At 51.9% G+C, this 23263-nt stretch overlaps 1 protein-coding gene across 7 annotated transcripts in view; it reads left to right on the top strand.

Moving 5' to 3' along the window:
- The window catches only part of SEC16B (SEC16 homolog B, endoplasmic reticulum export factor), a 73165-nt gene that overhangs the window by 34213 nt on the left and 15689 nt on the right, over positions 1-23263 (top strand). For 5 of the 7 annotated variants that reach the window (XM_070076625.1, XM_070076624.1, XM_070076627.1 and 2 more), the window contains 10 exons: positions 4923-5020; positions 6762-6843; positions 10731-10848; positions 11971-12082; positions 13249-13354; positions 15196-15336; positions 17098-17208; positions 18022-18094; positions 19186-19446; positions 20168-20235. In XM_070076625.1, the coding sequence (XP_069932726.1) occupies positions 4923-5020; positions 6762-6843; positions 10731-10848; positions 11971-12082; positions 13249-13354; positions 15196-15336; positions 17098-17208; positions 18022-18094; positions 19186-19446; positions 20168-20235 (1170 nt within the window). 7 annotated transcript variants of the gene reach the window in all.

Genomic DNA, 23263 nt, shown 5'->3' with positions numbered 1-23263 from the left:
TTTTTTGCTGCTTTCCCAAGCTTATTAGCAGGGAGCTGGATTGGAAGTGGAGCAGCCAAGACACGAACCAGTGCTCGTATGGGATGGCAGCATTGCAGGCGGCAGCTTCACTTGCTACGCCACAATGCTGGTCCCAAGTCTTGTTTACTTTGGAAGTTGCGCTTATGCTTTTCAAAACTCATAAAGTAGATTAAATTTCCAGAGATCTTCCATTGCACATACAATTATTTTGTTCTTGTGCTTCTTCGGGCATACCTGATGCCATTCCTGCACTTCCATTTGGTATTTATCAGAATATCTCAGAAAACATTATTGGGGTTGGTAAACTCTTTCTATGAGGGGACAGATTATAAATCTTTGGGCTTTGCTGGCCATTGGGTCTTTTTGCAACCCCTCAGCTCTGTGAAAGCAGTCAAAGACAGTATGTATGTGAATAGGTATGGCGGTGATGTGCTAACACTTTATTTATGGACATAGAAATTTGAGTCACATACAATTTTCCGTGTACAACTAAATAGTGCTTTTCTTTGGATTTTCCCCCCACCATTTAAAAAAGGAAAAATTGAGTTTCAGATGGTTTTTGCTGCCCTTGCTCTTTTTTTTAAAGATTGTATTTATTTATTTGAGAGGTAGAGTTACAGAAAGAGGGGAGGCAGAGAGAGAGAGGTCAGTCTTTCATCCGCTGGTTCACTTCCCAGATGGCTGCAATGGCCAGAGCTGGGCCGATCTAAAGCCAGGAGCTTCTTCCAGGTCTCCCACGTGGGTGCAGGGGCCCAAGCACTTGGGCCATCTTCTACTGCTCTCCCAGGCCACAGCAGAGAGCTGGATGGGAAGTGGAGCAGCCGGGACTCAAAGCTTATATGGGATTTTGGCATCGCAGGCAGAGGCTTAGCCCACTGCGCCACAGCGCCAGCCCTGCCCTTGCTCTTTACTGTCACCTTTTGAACACATAGCATCTGCATCACCGTCTCTGTCAGTTGTTGCTCGTTGCTTATGGCTGCAGGGTTTCCTGTGGATGCACTACAGTTCAGTGAAAGCCCTGTAGCTTGACTTTTAGGTAATTCTCAGTTGTTGGCTGTCAGGCAAAGCTGAATGAATCAGCATTGTCATTATGCTCAGGATGACAGCATACGCATTTCTAGATGTGGAAATGTTGGGTCAAAGGGTAAAAGGCTTACAATTTTGAGAGAGAATGAAAATTGCCTTTTTAGATGTTACAGTGATGCATTCCACGAGCAATCTACAAATGCACCTGTCCCCCACATTCTCACTATTCTCACCAACCAAAATGTTATTCAACTGTTTTCTTATGTGCCAATCTGAGAGAGAAAAATATAATTTGGTGTAGTTATTTGCTTTTATGAGTGAAGTTTTGTACATTTTATATCTGTTAAGTTTTTTTTTTTTTGCCATGAATTTTACATATTTTTCTGCTGGGTCTTTTTCCCTCACTTGTTGATTTGTTGGAACACTTCTTTTTTTAGGACTTGCCATCCAAAATCAGATTATTTTGAGTGGGGGATCATATTTAGAAAGGCTCCTCATACTTCAAAATTAGCTATAAAAATGAAGTTAAAGTCCTTTTGTGACTTCATCTTTGTACTTAAATATTTCTTCTCTTGAGATCTTTGTATATGGTATTTTTAAAATGAGTGACAGACACGATACTCAGTAAAAGTTAGTAGGATCAAATTATAACATATATACATATATATAAACACTCACTATATAGGAAGGACTTGTGATTTCACCAATGATTCATTTATTTAGTCAATATTTATTAGTAGTTTTTACTTATTCTTTTAAAGAAACCTATCTTTTAATTCCATCTTCCATGAGTTTTTTAAGAAATATATTTATTTAAAAGGCAGAGAGAGACAGAGGGATTTTCCATTCACTGGTTTGTTTCTCAAATGCTTGTATCATCTGGGACTGGGCCAGGTCAAAGCCAGGAGCTGGGAACACAATGCAGGTCTCCCACGTGGGTAACAGGGACCTGAGTACTTGGGCAACCACCTGTTGCTTCCCAGGGGGTGCATTAGCAGGAAGCTGGAATTGTAACTGGGGCTGGGACTTGAACCCAGGTACTTTGACATGGGATCCCAACCAATGTCTTAACTGCTGTACCAAATGCACGTCCAGCAGCTACCACTTCTAAAGCATTGAACCCAGTGGAGGATACAGAGCTAAATTTATGATGAACTCTTCTTCTTAAAAATTTATTTGAAAGATGGAGGTACAGAGAGAGGTAGAGTCAGAGATAGAGATTGAGAGAGAGAGAGAGAGAGAGAGAGCGAGAGAGGTCTTCCATATGCTGGTTCACTCCCCAAATGAATGGCTGGAGTTGGGCCGATCCAAAGCCAGGATCCAAGAGCTTCTTCCGGGTCTCCCACATGGGTGCAGGGGCCCAAGTACTTGGGTCATCTTCTGCTGCTTTCCCAGGCCACAGCAGAGAGTGGGATCGGAAGTGGAGCATCTGGGTCTTGAATTGGCGTCCATATGGGATGCTAGCACTGTAGGACAGGGCTTTAACCTGCTGCACCACAGGGCCAACCCCTGAACTCTTCCTCTATGAAAAGTAAATATTGACCCTATCCACAATAATAACAAAGCTAAGATTTAACAACACCTTCTATATGCCAGGCACTTGCTTACCATCTCTCATGTGTTATCCCATTCATTGCCATAGAAATCTTGTCAGTCAGGGTCTAGTCTTGATTTAATGTATTTGTAGGGCAGTTGGTTGGTCATGGAGCCAGCATTTAGAGCTTGGCAGCCTCATACCTGAGCCTCAGTTCTAAGCACCCCACAACCCACCCTTGACCAAAGGTAAACAAGGGGTAGATGGAGTCCATGAGTTCAGAGTGACTTGGGATAAGTTGGATACCAACATACCTTTAAAACCTTTATTCTTATTTACTAGGGTCTTATTTCTGGCATTGTGTACTATTGATACCTTCAATATAAGTTCTTGATAACTTCACTTATTCTAAAATTATGATTTTGGAAGAGCAGATTTCTGAGTAAGCTGGTGATTCCCAAACCACGCATTAGTAAGTCCTTTTAAAAATAAAAAATCATAGAGTGAGCATTTGGCATAGTAGTTAAGATGCCACTTGGAATGCATTCTGCCCATATCAGAGTGACTGAGTTTGAGTCCCAGCTCTGCTCCTGATTCCAGCTTCCTGCCAATGTGTGCCCTGGGAGGCAGCTGGTGATGGCTCAAGCAGTTGGATCCTGCCACCCATGTGGGAAAACTGGATTGAGTTTTTGGTTCTTGGCTTTGGCCCCAGGTCTTGCAGGCATTGGGAAGTGAACCAGCAGGTAGATTTCTCTCTCTCTCTAAAATAAAACATACAAGGGCCGGCGCTGTGGTGCAGTAGGTTAATCTTCTGCCTGCAGCGCCAGCATCCCATGTGGGCGCCGGTTCTAGTCTGGGCTGCCCCCTTCCAGTACAGCTCTCTGCTATGGCCTGGAAAAGCAGTGGAAGATGGCCCAAGTCCTTGGGCCCCTGCACCCATGTGGGAGACCTGGAGGAAGCACCTGGCTCCTGACTTCAGATCAGCACAGCTCCAGCCATTTTGGCCATTTGGGGAGTGAACCAACGGAAGGAAGACCTTTCTCTCTGTCTCTTCCTCTCACTGTCTGTAACTCTAACTCTCAAATAAAATAAATAATAAAATCTTTAAAAAAAAACATACAAAAACTAACTCTAGACACCATTTTTTTTTTTTTTTACTTGTAGTGGATGTGAGGCTGAGTTCCTTAACTGTGGCTATTATCTCTTTCTCTCTCTGTGTGTGTCTGTCTGTTTTCAATAGGATTATATGGGGGAGACATTGGGATGACCAAGGAACTTGTCACTTGGACGTAGAATGACCTCATTAGTGGCTTCCTCTCCAAAATCACATTATTATTTTTCGGTACCAAGGAAGTCATTAATACCAGCTAAAAACCTCACATACAAACTATACCCTTAGGAAACTATTCAGAAAATTGAATGAAAAGGTAAATGTATGTGTTTTAAAATTTGCGGCACTGACCCATCTCACCTAGTGAGTGATGTCACTTACTTGGCATATGCAGGTGTTTGATAGCTAACAAGCGATCAGTTACAGCATTAGGTGGGTAGGTTAGCTGCTACATATATCGACAAAATGATCCAGTTCCTATGCTAGGGCAGGGCAGGGGAGCCGCTGCATGGCGCTGGTTAGGGACTCAGGAGGTTGGACCCTCTCCCTTCTCCAGTCTAGAGTTCTAAGGCTTCTAGGGGTCATCTGCATGCCTGCCATATGGCTGGGGAACTGCATTTGGAGATTTGGAGCCCTGGGTGTGTGTGGTTGTGTGGGCCTTACCTGGAGGTGGCCTATGGCATTTCCACTTCCACCCCATGACCTAGAACTTGGCCACATCCAGGTGTCAGGGAGCCGGGGTGGGGGGTGTATCCTACCTCTTTGCCCAGGGAGAACATGGATTTGGGTGAGCAGCTCTCAGTCCCTGCCACAGCTGCTTAAAAGGGCACTGTTCCTTTAACACACCCTGAGAGAGAGCCTTTTTGTCCCTTTGGCTACTCACATTTTGAGATCAATCCTTGAGGTGAGGCGCTTCTCTCCCTTTTGGTACTTAGGTTCTTACAAGTGTCCTGCTATCTTCTGCTAAAGAGATAAACCTAACTGGCAACCATGCTTGAGGGAAGCTAATGAAATAGCTTCATGGATTTTGATAAGGTGAGGGCTGGAGAAGGGGACAGCCTAGAGAAAAATACTGAGCAGGTTAGCACCTGCGTCCCGCCACTTCTTCTTTGTGAATCTGTGGGAGGCTCCGCTCGATGTCCCGACTGCTCTGGGTGGGTGGCAGTGCTTGAGTGCAGGCTCCGTGGCTGCTGTTGGAGGCTCTGCTGAATGCGATGCTTTGGGTTTCAGGAGGCCCTGGAGTGGGCCATGAAGAACCACCTGTGGGGCCATGCTTTGTTCCTATCCAGCAAGATGGAGCCAAGGACCTACAACTGGGTCATGAGTGGGTGAGTCTGGGCTGACCGTGGAGTGGGGGTGCCTCCTTTTCCAGGGTCTGCAGGGGGGCCGGGGAGGAGGCCCACCCTGCAAGTGCCCTTCCGGTTTCTCTTCCAAGCTGCACACAGTATCTCTCGCCTCCAAGACTTACATCCGAGGCACAGAGACATCCTTCCTACCTGCTACCCCCGTGGTCACAGTGTCTGCTTTGTCAGCGTCTTCTCTCTTTGGGAGGGGCTGTTCCTTCTGTTTTGTGAGGGAACAGGTGATCACTTAGGTTGACCCGAGGGAGCCTCCTGCTGGAGGGTTTGGATGCGAGTAGCTGTCAGCTGCTTAGCCTCACGGTGGGGTTCTGGGTGCTGAGAAGTGCGGAGGGACATGGAGTGCCAGGGAAACGGGGTTACCAGGACTGGGGATGAGACCCAGCAGCGGTGGTGTTGAGACTGAGGGGGTGAGGGGGTGCACTTAGTAAGAAATCACATCAGCACCCCACAATCTGAGCACCATGGGTGGACCTCTAAGCAGGTCCAGACCAGAACAAGATAGAGGAAAGATGGTCCACAGGCCTGCGTGTGGAAGAGGGGGTATGAAACAGGAGGAAAGAGAACCAGGATCGAGTGGAGGCGGTGGTATGGGCATGCTGGAGAAGTGATCTGAGCGAGTCCTCCAGGCTCTGGCTAGCATGCGTGGGAGGCAAGGACCACATGGGGCAGGGCGACCCTCCTGGACGGGACCGGCTTGGTGGACCGTGAGGAGGATGTTCCCTCCGAATGCCTGTCTCCCAGCATTGGCTAAAGCTGGGCTGTGGCTCTCTCAGCTTAGGTTCCACTCGAGTTGGCTGGAAATCCTTTTGGGCAGAGAGTCGATGAGATGGCCACCTCCACTTTGAATTCTTTCCGTGGACCTAGGAACTGGCCCTTTTCCTGGGAGCCCATTCTTCCTGATTCCGGAACCCTCAGTCTTCCCAGGGACTAGAAACAGTGCCCTGTACTTTGTCATGCCCAGAGCTGGATGGCGAGTGCCCTGAGCTTGTATGGCAAGGGTGCTGTTCTGAGCGATGATCTTCCTTTGGGTTTTGGAAGTGAACATTCCAGCCATACACGGCAGCATACATCTCTACAGCAGAGTTTTGCTTTGGGCCATTGATTTTTGATGGGGCCCAGTGAATTGTGAGAAATCTCCCTAACCGTGTATGCTTAAGTCTCAAATCAACTGCGGAGCATATTATGTCCTTGTTAAGCACATCCCATGGATCGTCACCAGCAGGATCACTTCTGGTTCCTGTCCCACGCCTCTTTGCTTATTGAAAATGGCCAGTTAGTGGTTGTGAGTAAAAAAAGCACTCCAGACCCGGGCTTGTCATGAGCCACAGATGTGACACTGAGAGCTGCAGGCTTTGGTGTGGAGGAGGTCAGTGGCAAGTAGGAGCACAGGGCGGCTGGGATGGAGGGGAGCTTCCAAGCCAACTTCCGCAGCTCCCCCAGGAGCTGAGATGGCCCTGCGTCATCTCGGCGATAGTAGAAGGCCGACAGAAACGGATACTCAAGAGCCGGGGTGTCAGTGTCAAAGTGTAGAAAATACCTGCCAACCACGAGACGGGTGTGGGGCGTGTGCTGAAATGCCGTTCCTGCCAATCTCCCCCTGGAGGGTGAAGCAGAGACCCAGCAGGAACGCCCAAGGCCTGGAACCTCATAGCGTGTGCAAGGAGGCTCTCCGGGCCTGGTCCCCACGCACCGCCCCCTCTCTCTGCAGCTTCACCAGCACGCTGGCGCTCAACGACCCCCTGCAGACCCTCTTCCAGCTCCTGTCCGGGAGGATCCCACAAGCAGCCACGGTGAGCATTGTTCCACTGTTCCCTCCACCCGCAGCCAGCAGAGGGACAGCTCAGAAACGCAGTAGAGTTTCCAGGATGCGACACGTGTAACAGAAGTTCACCAGTCCTAAGTGCTAAGTGCTTCGATGCGAATCATTTTGCTTCACACATGGGGAAGGGCCGTAGAACCTGAGGTGCAAAGGTGTGGAGTGATCCATGCTCTCAGAGTTAGTGGGTAGTGGGGTGGGCACGCACCCAGTCTGTCTCAGTGCAAAGACCACGCCATTCCCCGTGCTCTCGCAGCGGCCGGCTTTGCTGCCTGGCACGAGCTGGTGGGCTCCAGATTTAGCCAGCAGGATGCCCTCCTTCCCCCACCCCCAACCAAGGATGGCTTTCCCCTGTGACTCCCCAATCCTTCAGAGCTGGACGGGGATGATCCTACGTGCTCCAGAGCTGACTGTGGCTGAGGGAAAGCCTGGGCCAGCTTCACAGCTTTGCCACCTTGAGGGACTGAATCTTTCGGTTCCAAGGAATTCCTTTTTTGTCTCTGAAGTCTCCTAGCTTCTGGAACAGATGGTGTCGAGTGTCTGGGCCTGTTTTTTCTTGGGGCATCCCATGCCCTTTTAATATGTACATTTGTATTGCAGAGTTCCAGAGAAGTCTCCTGAATTACACCCTCAGTATTTTTTTTGTTCCATTATTTTGACTTTATTTTTAGAAACTCCAGGCATACATATTTCATAGGTATAAAATATATGCACACTTGTATGTTTAGCTAATAAAACTTGCTGTTCTTTCTCTCCCTCCATCCATTCCTAGTTTCCATCTTTCTTTTTTCTCTTTTTTTCCTCTCTTTCTTCCTTCCTTTCTTTTTCTCTTTCAAATTTGCTTGTTTGCTAATTTGAAAGGCAGAGAGACAGACAGATAGACACACACACACACACAGAGATATCTCCCACCTGCCTGTTCACCCCCAAATGCCCCACAATACTCAGGACTGGATCAGCTGTCAGGCAGAAGCCAAGAGCCGAGAACTCTCTCCGGGCCTCTGAGGTGGGATGTAACCTTCCCAGGTTGCATGGCAGCTGTCATCAATCACCCACCCTTCTCTCCTCTGTCCCACACTCCCTTCATTTTTTCTCTTTCCTCCATCCTTTCTGTGCCTTACTGGGTTTTTACCAGTGTCTCTCGCTTCTGTGCCCTTCCCTGTTTGTCTGATCTTGGGCTTCTTCCCTTCTTCCCTGAGCTGTGCAGGTCGGGTTGTCTCCTCCTGCTGTTCTCCCTGGCTTTCCTGAGTTTTTAGGACCCAGCTTCATGCACTTGCTGCCTAGCAGTGATTGTTTTCATTATTGATCCTTTCACCCACCACTTCCCGTTTGGCTGTGGGTGCGTGGCTGTGTGCAATGTTCTCTCACCCGCCGTTTATTTTCTGTGTTACTTTCCTCCTCCTGCCTTGTAGGAGTTTTGTATTTTATTCTGGGCTTGTTCCTTAGAATTATGCACCTGTACAGGAGTTGAATCTTTCCGGGACTGGTGTTGCTGGGAGGTCTGAGCTTGGGTGGAAGCAGCTTGTCTGGCATTTCCCACAGGCCTGGGGTTTCCAGGGTAGGCCTGCTAGGGTCTGCTTCTGCCTAGCCCACGGAGAGACCTTTGACCTCTCCCCACCCGTGTCCATGCTCTGCTTCCTCCTGGGTATCTTTGGTATTTCTTGTATCGTGAGAGTATTTACTTATTTTTGCCGACAACTGGCTTGAATGAAAATGGACTTCATCCACACTTCTGCTTTTCTGTCATTATTGCTTGTGATGAGAGAGAACTGATGGTGTTCACACCCCATCACCAAACCCCTCAGTGGTTGTGGGTCACTGTGTACTGCCCAGCTCAGCACAGCTGTACCACGGCCCCAGGCACTGCACGCAGCCACCTAGGCAATCAGCCTGTGGATCCCTGGCTCACCCTGCAGTCGGAACTTAGCTTTCTAGGGGAGAAAGCTGAGAAGCCAGAGGTGCTGTGGCAGTGCAGTACTTGATCTGAGAGCCGGCAGTTTCCTGGCCTCCCCACACCTCGTCAAAGGCTAGATTTCAGTCACCTGTGATGAGCAGTGCATGGGCCCTGGACACCCAGGCGTGCGTTTCATCACAGGTGTAACCTAGAGTTTCTCCTTGCCGCTGTCTGAATTTGGTTTTGCGGCTTCATCTCACAGAGCCTGCCTCTTTGCAGGAGTTTTGGTGCCTAACCAGTAGAGTTATTATGAACAATTAAAGGAGAAAGAATATCTGAGCATATCAACCACGGAGCCTGGCCTGTTGAAGTTAGTTAATAAAGGACTACTCTTTCTCTGGCCTCCTAGACCTGCTTTATGCCATTTTTTCCCTCAAATCACCTAAGGAAGAGACAGAATAATGGCTTCCAAGGGTGCCTCCTTCCGAGGGATTTTATCCTCTTTGGCTTGTTCCTTTCAATTCAGCAAGAAGAGGCCTGGCTTACATGTCCAAGGGAGGGCGATACTCAGACGAAGCCCATGTGGTGCTGGTAGGAGGAATGCCTGGCAGAGGGTGAGGCTCATGGTCTGAGCCAGGTGATGAATGAGAGCTATTGTAATCATTAGATGTCTCCTCCAACCCCATCCACTGCATTGTCCAGTCTGGGTGGAGCAGGTGTGACGTGTAGCTGGGTGGAGCGTGTTTTATTCTCTGGGGTCATTGCAAGTGCCAGGTGACTGTGGAAGCGTTGATCTCAGGGCTTAGTTATTACTGTCAATCCTCTGGCCGACCCTCCCACACGACAGCTTGGAGTTAGACCGGCCTGCGAGCCGCCCCTTTCTTTCCCTCTGTTGAGCTTCCCGCTGTATGTTTGTGCTTGTGTTCTCATGTGTGAGGCACTTCAACAGATATGGGAAAAATAGAATGAAAAGATGTTTATCTTGATAAAAAGTGCTGAACTCCACGCATAGCTTCTTTTCACAGTGTTTATCATGAACTTTGTGACGAGCCCTTTATTCACACCTACATGTTATTCATAAAGTGAGAGCCAAGTGTGGCATACTATTCTGTGTTCCACATAGCTGTCTTCTCCCTAAATTGCAGCCCTGTACATGATCTCCATTCTAGAGACGAGGAAACAAAGGTTTAAAGCCAGTTGAAATTTTGCACTGGTCACACAGCTAAGAGGCAGGGAGTGGTGAGGGGAACGCTGGGCCTGTGTTGTTTTAGGACATCATGTTGTTTACTGATATTCACCCCCCAACCCAGCCACCCTGCTGTGCCAGGACCAGACTCTACCGGGAAAGCGCCCGTGGGCAGGGCTCTCTTCCCACTTCCCCTTTGCTGTTTGCTCTCTGCTGCCCCTGGTGGAGGCTGCTTCCTCTGCTTGGCCACTGCTGGGATGGGCACTGCCCTTGGCTGGGAGGGAAATAAATGGGGACTGACTGCAGGCTGGGCCACTTGGCTTGATTTTCTCATTCTAAAGGGCTGATAGGAATTAGAATACATGAGGTGGCTGTGAAGATGACATAAGATGATGTGTGTAAAACTAGGAAAACTTAACTTGACCTTGGTGATGGGCTAATGTGATTTCTACTTATGAAGCAAGGGTGTTTTTTTTTTTTCCCCTTTGACTTGACTAGCTATTTGGCATGGGGGTGCTGGGAAGAAATTTGATAATTAGTAAAACTCTTATTATGTGTCTATTTGTATTTACCTATCTTTCTATTGCTTGTAGGAATTTTGATTGGTTTATTTTTTTTTTTTTTGGTAAATAAGAGAACTTGAAACCAATGAATGGAAGCATTGCAGGCAGCGTGATGGACCTGTGTGAACTCCTCCTAGCCAGAAAGCAGCAGTCCTCTTACCAACACTCGTGTCACCATAAGTTCTGTAAGCTGTCATCATTTTTCTGCTGTTTTTCAGTGCTGTGGGGACACGCAGTGGGGAGACTGGAGGCCTCACTTGGCTGTGATTCTGTCGAATCAGGCTGGGGACCCGGAGCTGCGTCGACGTGTGATTGTCTCCATGGGGGACACCCTGGGTGAGCAGGAACCCGCACCACCCCCCTCCCCACCCCACAAGGGTATGCCTTTAACTTCGGGCCCTTAGTTTCTTAGATTCAGTGCAGGGCCAGAGTCTGGACCTCAGGGCATCAGTGTTTTGAGGGAAGAAACTTCAGGGAAAGGAATGTCCTTCCTGCCAGTTCACTGGCATCTCTGCTGCGAGCCAGCTCAGGCCAGGGCCCCGAGACCTGGTGCTCAGCTGCTGAACTTCTTCCTTGGGAGAGATTCCCTTGCAGACGGACTGGACGCCTGGGGACCTGGCCTCTAGCACCATCCGTCCCTCAGTGACCTTGCTCAGTCAGGGAGCAAGTTCTGCTTTTGCCGTAACTACCCTTCAGAATCCTGCTGCCTTTGTTTCTTTCATCTCTCTATGACCGTGGCCTTATAAACACACACCGGGTATTGAATGTTCCAGGTCAGTGGCTCTCAAATTTGGTCAAGAGGCAGAACATGCAGAGTTCATAGTGTTCTTTGAGGGACTTTGTAAAACCTTGCTGTGTTCAACTTAAAACAGCCATGCGTCAGAGTGTGCCATGTCAGATGTCAGGTTCTTGGGCATCCTGGAACCCCGGACCAAAGGGAGCAACATCTGCTGAGCCCTTCTTGGGTGCTAGGCACTGTGCTAGTGGTGTATCTATTTTAGTTAATTCAATTTTCAGCCAATGGAAAATGTATGGGAGTACCTTTTAACATTGGGAGCAATTTGGTTATTGATTTGATTTTTATGAGCGTGGGGGAAAGTCTTCTATTGTTTGCTGTTAGCGCCCTGGGAGGCCTCAACTAAGGACCCCCATTCGTGAGGGTCCGCTTCTCTGCTGAGGTGTGGGCCTCTCTTCTCACCTCTCACCCTCAGGAAGAACTCCAACGCTTGGAAAGGTTCCTAGTTACTTGTCTGTTATACAGGATATGAAATAGCTTCCTTTTCTGGCAGAAGAGAATTGAGATCAAATGTTTGAGGCCCAAAATGCCAGTGGGAGAGAGGGTGAGCTCTGGGGTCCATGACTCAAGCGTGTGAGAAGTTCATGTGTTCATTCATTCATGCACTCCCATGTGGCTTCTCCCCTGACCCGTGGCTCTGCCCTGTCTCTGTTGTCCTGCAGCCAGCAAGGGGCTGGTGGAGGCAGCCCACTTCTGCTACCTCATGGCTCAGGTGCCCTTCGGACACTACACTGTGAACGCGGACCGTCTGGCCTTGCTGGGCAGTAGCCACAGGTGTGTGACCTTCTAGGGGACGGAGAATGGCCAGGGATGCTCCCGGGGGAGCTGTGTGCTCCTCTGCTGGGTTTCACAGCTCCTATTTGCCATCTTCCTGTGAGCTTTCGGCTCTCGCTGGTGCCCTCCTCTGGTTAAATGCAGAATCTGCAGGCTTGGACCAGTAGATGCTCCCCGGGTGCCACTTCACACCACCAGGCGGCCGTCAGGCTGCATTGCGCCGCTCTGGCCACTGGGTGGCACTCTGGCTCTGCAACCAGGGATCAATTAACCCAATCAAACAAAAATAAGGTTTTACTTGTGAGGCTTCCGCTCTGTGTCAGGCCGCCCTGAGTCCTTTCTGAGAGCCCACCCTGAGCAAAACTAGGGAGCAGCAGAAGCGCGTGTTGAGGCCTTCTATTGGGGGGTGCCCCAGCGCCCCTACTTGTTGCATGTTACTCTCTGCGGGCCACTGCACACCTCTCATCACGGGAAAACCCGGTGGGCCCCGGGGAGAAGGAATGGTTGACAGACAGGCAGTTGGCTCCCTGGGGCCCTTCTGAGCTCTCCACCCCTCCCCCCATATTTGAGATTTCCTAAGCTTGCAGGTGGTGCCAGGCCTTTCTTCGCTCCGTTTCCCTTGTTACACACTGCCCCTAAGAAGAAGGCATTTTTAAGAAGGGAAACTGAGGCACAGCAAGGTGAAAAAACGTGTGGAAGACAGGGCAGCTGGAGTGCGGTGGGGGCGGCCGGGCTCCCAAGCCCTCTGGTGACGGCGGCGCCAAGCTGCCCAGCCCGGCCGCCGGGGGCCTCATGTCCCACACGGGGAACGCCTGGGTCCCGTGGGGACCCTCAGCGCGTGGGTGACTACGAGGGCTCTTCAAAAAGTTCATAGGAGGGGCCTTTTATGAAAAAAAAAAAGCGTAGATTTCAAAAAAAAAAAATTTTTTTTTTCTTTTTTTGTTTTTGCACCCAAATGTTTCGCTTCCTTTTTCCAAGTTTTTGACGCCTCCAGGAACAACGCGGTGCCTGGGATGTGCGGCCCCCGGCAGGCAGGCCGGTGAGGGCAGGGCCGCGGGGGCGCCTCTCCCCAGGCCCCCCGCGTCAGCCCAGTCAGAGCCGTCGGGGAGGGCGGCGGCGGGCGGCGTCCCGCCACCTCACGCGCCCTGTTGCTCTTCCGGTTCCAGTCAGGAGTTCCCGAGGTTCGCCTCCGCGGAGGCTATCCAGAGGACGGAGGTCTTGGAGTACTGTCGGACGCTGGGCGGCCGCCCGGGCCTCATCGCTTCCTTCCAGGTAGGCGACGCCGCGAGGCGCCGTTGCGACTTGACGCCTCGGCCGACTTCCCCTCAGCAGCGCGAGCGCGGGAAGGTGCCGGGTCTCGTCCCGCGCGTCCCCTGCAGCCTTGTCTTTCACGCCGCGAGAGCTGGACCTCGCAGGGGCCTCCCTGCCCGAGGCTCCGGCCTCGCCGTCGCGGCCCCGGGCCCCTGCGGCCAGCTCCCGGCCCTGCGCGGCCCCGGCGCCCCAGGCCCGTGTGCGCCTGCGCAGCCGCCCCGCCCCGCCCCTGCCGCCGCCGCCGCCGCCGCCGGGGCTGGGGTCTCTCCCGCGACCCCTGAGACTTCTGCCCCTGCAGCTTTTTTTTTATATATATATATATTTTATTTTATTTAATGAACATAAATTTCCAAAGTACAGCTTATGGATTACAATAGCTTCTCCCCCCCCCCCCCATAACTTCCCTCCCACCCACAACACTCCCCTCTCCCACTCCCTCTCCCCTTCCATTCACATCAAGATTAATTTGCAATTATCGCCGCTGCAGCTTGCTCCCTGCTCCGTGCCTGGTCCCTCGCCGCCAGCTGCACGTTCTCCTGGCCTCTCTCCTCAACCTCCCGACCTGTGGCCCATGTCACCCACATTTCTCACATTTGTCACGAGTGTGGCAGTGGGCTCGGCTGAGGCGGGGGTGGCCCCAGTGTCTGTTGAAGGCGCCCCCCGCGGGAGCCAGCGAGCTCCTGTCTGGAACGCGGGGCAGTGGCGCCAGGCACGAAGCCCGCTGTCCACACTGGACACCGCCTCCCACGGCTGGCTCCGTGGCCCCCATTTGACACGTAGCTCTGCTGCCCTGTATTTCCTTTGCTTTTTGTGTGCAGGTAACTCATCTTCCTGTGCACATTACCTTCGTATTCTTTTTAAAAAAGAGATTGGTTTATTTATTTGGAAGTCAGAGAGAGAGAGAGGGAAATTTTCTGTCGACTGGTCACTCCCTAGATGGCTGCAATGGCCAGGACTGAGCAGTTGGAAAGCAGGAGTGGGGAGCTTCCTCCAGGTCTCCCACGCAGGTGCAGGGGCCCAAGGACCTGGGCCATCTTCCACTGCATTCCCAGGGCATAGCAGAGAGCTGGATCGGAAGTGGAGCAGCCAGGAGTCGAACTGGTGTCCATATGGGATGCCAGTGCTTCAGGCCAGGGCTTTACCCGCTACGTCACAGCACCGGCCCCTACCATGTTTTCTAAGTACTTTTTCTGGATGATTTCATTTAATCGTCACAGCAGAAGAGGTGGTAGGCGGTGTTACTATAGAAATCCGTGTTGCAGTGGGTACACTGAGGTCAGTAGTCCAGTGTGCCACACTAGGATGGCGCTCGGGTTTGAACCGGAGTCTGTCTGCCACCAGAGCCCTCACGCCTGGCCCTCGCCTCGTCCCTCAGGCTTCGGCAGGAGATTACTTGTATTCGTCTGTACTCTCCACGGGGCTTGCACCAGGGCCTGTTTTTGCTTGTGTTATATGTGCCCTGTCACCTGGTCTCTGCCCCAAACAGAACAGCAGGCTCTCTCGTACCACAGCCTGATGGATAGGGAGTAAGCACTTCGTACATTTCCACGGTGACCAAGGCCTAGAGTGGAGCTGATGGGTTGTCTGTACTTCTCTCTATAACTCAGGAACCACGGGCTGGATTTGGAGTTGTGCCTGTACACAGATAAAATGCCCCAGATGGCACAAAGCTGTGGATATGTGGATGCCAGTGCTGCAGGAAGCTGGCAATCATTTGACTTGCAAGAAGTCTTATCTGCGTCCCCCCCTATCCCTCCAGCCCTGTCTGGTGGACTCATCCCTGGCCCGGTTCCTCTCCGCAGGTGTATAAGCTCCTTTATGCTTCCCGCCTGGCGGACTACGGCCTGGCGTCCCAGGCCTTCCATTACTGCGAAGCCATTGGCACGGCCGTCCTGAGCCAGGCAGAGAGCAGCCACCCTGTGCTATTAGTGGAACTCATCAAGGTGAGCGTCTCAAAGGGTTCTCTGCAGGTGGTTTATCTTCAGTGTTCAGAGCAAGCCATTGGAGAGCAGCTGAGGCTCCACGTTTCATCTTTTTTGAACACGCTGTACAATTGGAGCCCACGGCTGTCTTTGGCCACGGCTGTGTGCCCAGATGCGATAAGCAGAGTCCGAAACACACAAGGGAGGAGGCTGGGGGCGGGGGCGGGGGGATTGGGGGCCTGGGAACACCATGCATGTACTTCTTGACAAATTCATTCTTGCACCTGCTTTTCTGGTACAGTAAAATGGCATGCAGCGGTAAACCATTCTGTTTGTAAAAGCTGGGCTTGGAAAATGTAGTTAGTGATTAAAACAGGAAATGATCCTTATTAAAATACTTTTAAATGCATGGAATATTTTATCACATGTGGGATACATTTAAAAAAGAAAACAAAAACATATCAACTTTCAGTTTCTGGGGAAGAAAACAATAATCAGGCAAATACTTGTTTCAGTTAATTGAAGAAAAAGTCCATTAGAGAGCAAAAAGGCAGCCTGCCCTTACATTTTTGTTTTGGTGTGGATGAGGCCCAAGTGCTGGATTCTGTAGGCAATAACGTTAGTGGTGTTCAGGCCCCACACACTGAGATTTCTGCCCACAGGTTCATGTTTGCAAGGAACCCAGGGAGCCAGAATGGTTGACTGGGGAAGTTCTGGGACTTCATAATGGAATAAGGCGGAGCAAGTGTTATGGTACAGCTGGTTAAGCCACTGCCAGTTGTCAGCATCGCATATCAGAGCAAGTCCAAGTCCAAGTCCCCACTGCTCCAGTTCTGATACAGCTGCCTGCTAACGAGCCTGGGAAAGCCGTGGATGATGGCCCAAGTGTTTGGGGGCCCTGCCACCCACATGGGAGACCAGGATGGAGCTCTTGGCTCCTGGCTTTGGTCTGGCCCAGCTCTGGCTGTCGTGGCCATTTGGGGAAGGAACTGAAGATAGAAGATCTCTCTGTTTCTCCCTCCCTCTCTTTTGCTCTGCCTTTCAAATAAATCAATAAATCCATTGGTTCACTCCCTAGATGGTGGCAATGGTGAGGGATAGGCCAGGCCAAAGTTAGGAGCCAGGAGCTCCATCCAGGTCTCCCATGTGGCTAGCAGGGGCCCAAGAACTTGGATTATCTTCTGCTGCTTTTTCCCAGGCCATTAGCAGGGAGCTGGATTGAAAGTGGAGCATCTGTGACACAAACCAGCTCTCATATGGGATACGGCTTCGAAGGTGGCAGCTTTACCTCTATACCACAATGCTGTCCCCAGTTAATAATTATTTTTTTAAGATTTATTTATTTATTTGAAAGTCAGAGTTACACACAGAGAGGAGAGGCAGAGGGAGAGGTCTTCCATCTGCTGGTTCATTCCCCAGATGGCAGCAATGGCTGGAGCTGTGCTGATCCGAAGCCAGGAGCCTGGAACTTCTTCTGGGTCTCTCACGTGGGTGCAGGGGCCCAAGGACTTGGGCCACTTTCCACTGCTTTCCCAGGCCATAGCAGAGAGCTGGATCGGAAGTGGAGCAGCCGGGACTTGAACCGGTGCCCATATGGGATGCTGGCACTGCAGGTGGATGCTTAGCTGCTACACCACAGCACAGGCCCCCTCAATTATTCTTTATAATCCAATTTACAAGGCAGTTGCGGCTCTTTCTGCTTCCCGTCATTGCCGCCTCGCCCTCTTGGTGTTCCATCACTCTGATTGCCCTCTCTGTCCCTCTCCCACTGACTCGGCGCAGCTGGCCGAGAGGCTGAAGCTGGCAGACCCGTTGGTTCTCGAGAGGCGCGGGGGAGATGAGGCCTGGGAGCCTGACTGGCTGCAGCGGCTCCGGCGGCACCAGGAGCTGCAGGTGAGCAGGTGGAGCAGGGGTGGCAGGCTGGGCCTCAGTTTCCCTCCACTCTCCCTGAGCTGCAGAGGGGCATGGACATCAGCAAGTCCTGGCCGCATGCTTCCCTGTGGTGTCCCCATCACCCACGAGCTGCGCCCCGTGTCCCGGGAAAGGGTGGGACTCTGAGCTCCTCGCCTGCTTGGCTCCCATTTTGAAACCATTTCCTCTGTGTGTGTGTGACCCAGGTGGGTGGAGGCGGAGTGGGGAGGGCTCTCCCAAACCCCTTGCCGCCCTTCTCTGAGGTCCCAGGGCGCATGTTTGATGGCTAAGAAAGCTTCCCCATCTCTGCTGGGAACAAAGGATCAGAGAGACCGCGGTACTTTCATGTAATGTAGGCCAGGCACTCACTTAAAAGACGTCCGGGCCTTTCCTCTCTGTTCTCACGATTGCCCAAGCTGCTGGTCGTCATCGGGACAGTAAGAGGACCAGGGCCTCCTCCCTCTCTTCCTCCCATTATGCCTGAAGAAAGGACCAAGTGGATGTTTCAAACCCAGCCCTCCTCCTTCCCTCCCTGCATCCCTCTGCTGTGGCCTCTCAGGCCTGTGGTTTCCCTCCTTCCGTGGGCCCTGACCTGCGGCCAGCGCTGCCGGCTCTGAGCACAGCTGGGAGCCCTGGAGCCAGTGCCCTGCTCAGGCCACTGGGCGCTCAGCGGAGGTTCCCTTACCGTGCCACTCCCACCGGAGATCCTGTCTGATTTAAGTTCAGAGTCACCCCGTTCCCTACTCTTGTTTCTCCCTGTGCCGCGGATAAAGGAGTGTACTTTATCTTAAACAGCAAAAGGCAGCTGCAGACGCTGGGGAACCTCATTCTGCAAACTTGGATACTCCAGGAGCCACAGGAACAACAGGTGCTTGGGACAACAGCTGACGCTCAGGGTCTGATTGCACGACACAGACTTTTCCAGGGAATTCTAGCCCCTCCCTCCCCTGAGTGCCTTCCTTGCCTGTGTCAGTGTGACCCACCCGCTGGGCCAGGTACCTCCTGCACACAGCCCCTCTTTTCCCACGGTTACACGGGGTCCTCACCTCTTCCCTTCCAGCCATGCCTCTTGTGCTTCCTTCAGGGGTGAGCAAAGGGAAGGGGAGGGGGGGCAGGCCTTGCTTCTGGTCTCAGTGAAGGGTGGAGCAGCACCAGGCCACTGCCTCTTGTGGCTGCTTCCTCACAGCCCTGTCCGCTGGTGCCCACACAGCCCTGGGACCTTGGGCCAATCTTGGGCTTGTCCCCACCTGCGTTCATCTCATCAGCAAGGCCCCCTCCAGGGCAAATGGATTGTGCTGCTTTACAAGCAAAGCCATCGCCTCTCAGATCTGATCTGGGCTTTTAATGAGAAGTTTTCTTTCTTTTTGATTTTTAAAATTTGAGAGGTGGTGGTGGGAGGGAGGGGATGAGAGTGAGAGAGAGAGGGAAGGAGGCAGAGAGAGAGAGGGATAGAGAGAGAGAGAAAGGGGCTCTGGTTCATCAGTTCCACTCCCCAAATGGCCTCAGTGGTTAGGGCTGGGCCAGGACCAAAGCTGGGAGCCGGCAACTCAATCCAGGTCTCCCATGTAGGTGGCAGGGACCCCACTACTTGAGCCATCACCACTGCCTCCCAGGGTCTGCACTGGCAGGAAGCTGGCACCAAATCCAGAGGCCTTTTCCCAAACTGGAGGTCTTCCAGGTTTCAAATACCCAAGTCCGTTAGGAACTCCTTAAAGGAGAAAGAGTTGATCCAAAAATACAGAGGTGTGGAGTCGGATGGGGTGGTCATTTCTCCCCTCCCAACCCACTGCTGGAAGGTGTGGAGACGGCACGAGGATGTGAGCCACACTGGTGCTACGATCACCGTGCTTTGCGAGGCCTCAGGGGCAGGAGCTGCACCCTGTGGCCGGTCTTGTTTCTGGTCTGATTCGTGTGCAGATGCCACAGTTCAGGTCTCACTCCTTCCTCTTGTGTCCGCAGAAAGCACTTTCTACCAGGATCTTCCCGCATATCAGCGCTTCTCAGACGCCCCCGGGTGCGAGCCAGCGCCATGGCCAACACCTACGCAGACTGGCCTGCCCCAGCCCTTTCCCCTCCAGCCAGGGCCCGCCGCAGGGCCGGCAGGGGCACCTGTGCCTCTCTATTCAGTGCCTGAGACCCACTTCCCGGTCAGCACGGAGGAACCACAGGCTGTTGGAGGACAGGTCTGGGAGGACACGCGGCAGACACACTCAGCCCCTGGTAAGACCTGCTGGCCAGACTGGACGCCCGGGGTACCGAGTCTTGGGGCAGCGGAAGCAGGGGAGGGAGGTGCAGGCAGCAGTGGGAGCCGGTGGGCTGGAGCCAGTGCAGACTTGTGGTGGGGTGTGCACGTTGCTGCGGCTGCTTTGTTGCACTGGAGGAAGCGTGTTCTCTTCCTGTCTGTCCTGCCCTCGCTGTGGGTTGCATAATCTCTGGGCAGTGGGAAGACTGCAGGGTGGAGAAGAGAAAAAGTCACCTGCACCACAGCATAGGCCTCTTTCTGCACCCGAGAGCTCACTGTCAGGGGCCGTGGCAGGAGCCCGTGTGTCTGTCCTGGCCCCTCGGACTTGGGACAGCAGGGGCAGACATGGGTGAGCGGTGCTGAGCTGTGCCAGGGGAGAGCTGGGCACTGTGAGGATGAGATCTCAGACCCGAGACAAGGTCCTGTCCAGGCTGGAGACTCAAACGGGGGATGCCTGCGATGCAGACAGACATTGGAAAGGACCACCGTGCTTTTGGGGGACCCGTGCGTCCTGGGGCGGCTGGAGCTGAGAGAAGCCGTGCACCTGGACTTGGATTTGCTGTGGTCTCAGAGAAAAACGGGCTCTGACTCCAGCCACTTTGCAGCTGGGAAAGTCTCTGTGTCTCCCACCACCCTTCATCAGGGTGCCTGGAGGAAGCACGGCTCTGAAGCAGTTTCTGTGTGTGTTTGGTGCTGCAGGAGAGAACATAGCGTCTCCAGAGACCTTCCAGGAGCCTGAGGGTCTAGAGGTCATTTCCACGCCACAGGTGAGTGGACGAAGCAGGGTGAAGGTGAAGAGGTGCCTGCTGCTGGGTTTCCCGTGCATGTAGGTGCCCTGGTTTCTGAGTTCCCTGCAGACTCCTCCCCACCACGGCGCCAGCTCTCTCTCCCACTCTGTGCCTCTTCCTCACTGTTTCTAGCCCCAGTCCTGGGGGGCAGGGAGGAGCCTGTGTTCTTACTTACATTCAGTCCCACCCCATGTGTCCTGGGAGGTGGAGTGGAGGGAGCAGAAGAGCTGGTTTAGTTTTGGCCTCATGGATCTTTGCCCCCTTGGCATCCTAACTGTCTGTCTGTCTATCTATATCTATCTGTCTGTCTATCTATCTATCTATCTATCTATCTATGTATCTATCTGAGAGAAAGAGACAGAGGTCTTTCATCTACTGACTGATGCCCCAAATACAGGCCTAGGCCAGGAGCCAGGCACTCCATCCTGGTCTCCCACATGGATGGCAGGACCCAAGTTTTTGGACCATTGTCTACTACCTCTCAGGTACATTAGCAGGAGGCTGGATCAGAAATAGAGTAGCTGGGACTGAAACCAGCACTCCAATGTGGAATGCAGATGTCCCAAGCAGTGCCTCAACCCACTGCATCGCAATGCCTACCTTCTCTTCTTTTTCTAAATTTATGTATGTATACGTGTACTTTTCTTTCTTTGAAAGGAAGAGATACACAGAGAGATAGAGATAAAAAGATCTTCCATCTGTTGATGCACTTTTCAAACACCTGCAACAAGAGGTGCTGGGCTGGGCTAAAGCTAGGAGCCAGGGACTCAACCTGGGTCTCTCACATTGGTGGCAGCTGACCCAAGGACTTCAGCCATCATCTGCTGCCTTCCAGGGTATGCATTAGCAGAAAGCCGGAACTGGTAGTAAAGCCAGCACTTGAACCCAAGCACCAGTGAATGAGTGGAGGGGAGCGCTTACTCTCTCTGCCTTTCTCATTCTCTCTGCCTCTCAAATAAAAAAACAAGAAGTTTAGGGGCTGGCACCGGTAGTAGGTTAAGCCTCTGCCTGTGGTGCTGGCATTCCAGCTTGGAGTCCTGGTTGCTCCACTTCTGATCCAGCTGTCTGCTAATGGCCGGCTAAAGCAGTGGGAGATAATCCAAGTACCTGGGCCCCTGTACCCATGTGGGAGACCCAGAAGAAGCTCCCGGCTCCTGGCTTCTGATCGGCCCAGCTCCAACCGTTGTAGCTATTTGGGGAGTGAACCAGCAGATGGAAGACCTCTCTCTATGTCTCTCCCTATCTCTATCTGTAACTCTGCCTCTCAAATAAATAAGTAGAGCTTTAAAAAAAGATAAATTTATTTTGAAATCTATGTATAACTTTTTCATAATATGCATTTCCACGAACTTCTTGAAAAATCATTGTGTATGTACATATATACTTAAGTGTATATGTGTGTATGAATAGATGTGCATAAAACATATGCATGTGTGTTTTTAAATGGTGAAGAAAATGTCCATGGAGAGCTTTATTTCTTATTTTTAAAAATATTTATTTATTTGGAAGACATAGTGACAAAAGGGAGAAACAAAGTGAAAGAGAATTTTTAAAATTTTTATTCTATTTTTTTCAATTTCCCCCCTTGCTGCTGCCTTTTTTTTTTTTTTTGATAGGCAGAGTTAGAGAGAGAGACAGAGAGAAAGGTCTTCCTTCCTTTGGTTCACCCCCCAAATGGCTGCTACGGCCAGTGCGCTGGACCAATCCAAAGCCAGGAGCCAGGTGCTTCCTCCTGGTCTCCCATGCGGGTGCAAGGCCCAAATACTTGTGTGGGGAGCAATCCGGACTGGACTAAGTTACTGGAATTAAGACTTATTCTATGCATCTGCTCTCCCACAACATGGCGCTGGGAGAGAAGTAAACAGCTTCCGCACAGCTGCCTCCAGTTCAACCAATAAACAGTAGGACTTGCTCCTGATTGGAGGAGAGCAGCGTACTCGGCGTGTGGGCAGCCGAGTTAGGATTGGCGGAGGAGGACTATAAAGGAGGAGAGAGACGGCATGCACCGGGGAACATCTATGGGGAACATCTAAGGGGAACATCTAGCTGAAGGAACACCTGTGCAGCCCCCCGAGAAAGCCGGCTGGCGGTGTGCCGCTCCCCTGCGGAAGTGGGGAATGTGGCCAGGGGGAACTGCCCTTCCACGGAGGTGGAAGGGATAGTAGCCAACCCGGGAAGAACCAGCAGCAAACCCGGGGAGGGCCGAGCAGACGAAAGAACAGCGCAGGGTCCTGTGTCGTTCCTCCGCGAAGAGGGGGAGCGACATAATGGTGCTGTGACTCGGATATGAAGCCTAGGCAGGGTTTAGTGTCATTCCTCCACGAAGAGGGGGAGCGACATAATGGTGCTGTGACTCGGAAGGAAACCTAGGACGGATAGCAAACTTAGGAGGGAAGAAACGGGAAGAAACGGGAAGAATTGGGAAATTATCGGAGAGAGAGACTAGCAAACAGCCTAGGGAAAAGCCGGACGAAAAAAGGTGCCGGAAGAAGCTATGGAAAGCCTAGGCATAGACTCAGATACGGACTACGGGGGGAAGCTGGGAGAAATCTCTAAGGTCGAAAGCGAAAGTGAAAGCTAGAACAAACAGACTCGGATGCGGACTGTGGGGAGAGGCCAGGAGAAATGAGGGAGGAGTATTGTTGGAGGAAAGCTTGGGGAAACATACCGGGTAGAGAAAAATGTTAGGGAAATTGAAGCCGCGGGGGGCAGGCCAAGGCGGAAACGGAAGCCACTTTGGGATTCTCAAGTTAGCCCGGGAATAGGGGGCGAAAGGTTGAAACCAGAAGCTGAAACGTAAGCCAGATTGGGATCCGTCTGATTAGCCCGGGGAGCAAAGGACGGGAAGCCAAATCGTGGGGCGGAGACGTAAGCTGGGTTGAATTCGCCAGGCTAGCCCGGGGAACTTAGATTGAATGCTAGTGGCGGACACGTAAGCTACGCTGTGTGACTCGCGGAGGCTGCCGTGCGCAGAGAGAGCGTGCGGGGCACAAGTAGATAGGGAACG

This window comes from Oryctolagus cuniculus, chromosome 7 (assembly GCF_964237555.1).
Source record: "Oryctolagus cuniculus chromosome 7, mOryCun1.1, whole genome shotgun sequence".
NCBI classification, from domain to species: Eukaryota; Metazoa; Chordata; class Mammalia; order Lagomorpha; family Leporidae; genus Oryctolagus; species Oryctolagus cuniculus.
The sequence above is the reverse complement of the archived record's forward strand: the minus strand, read 5'-3'. Positions and strand labels throughout refer to the sequence as shown.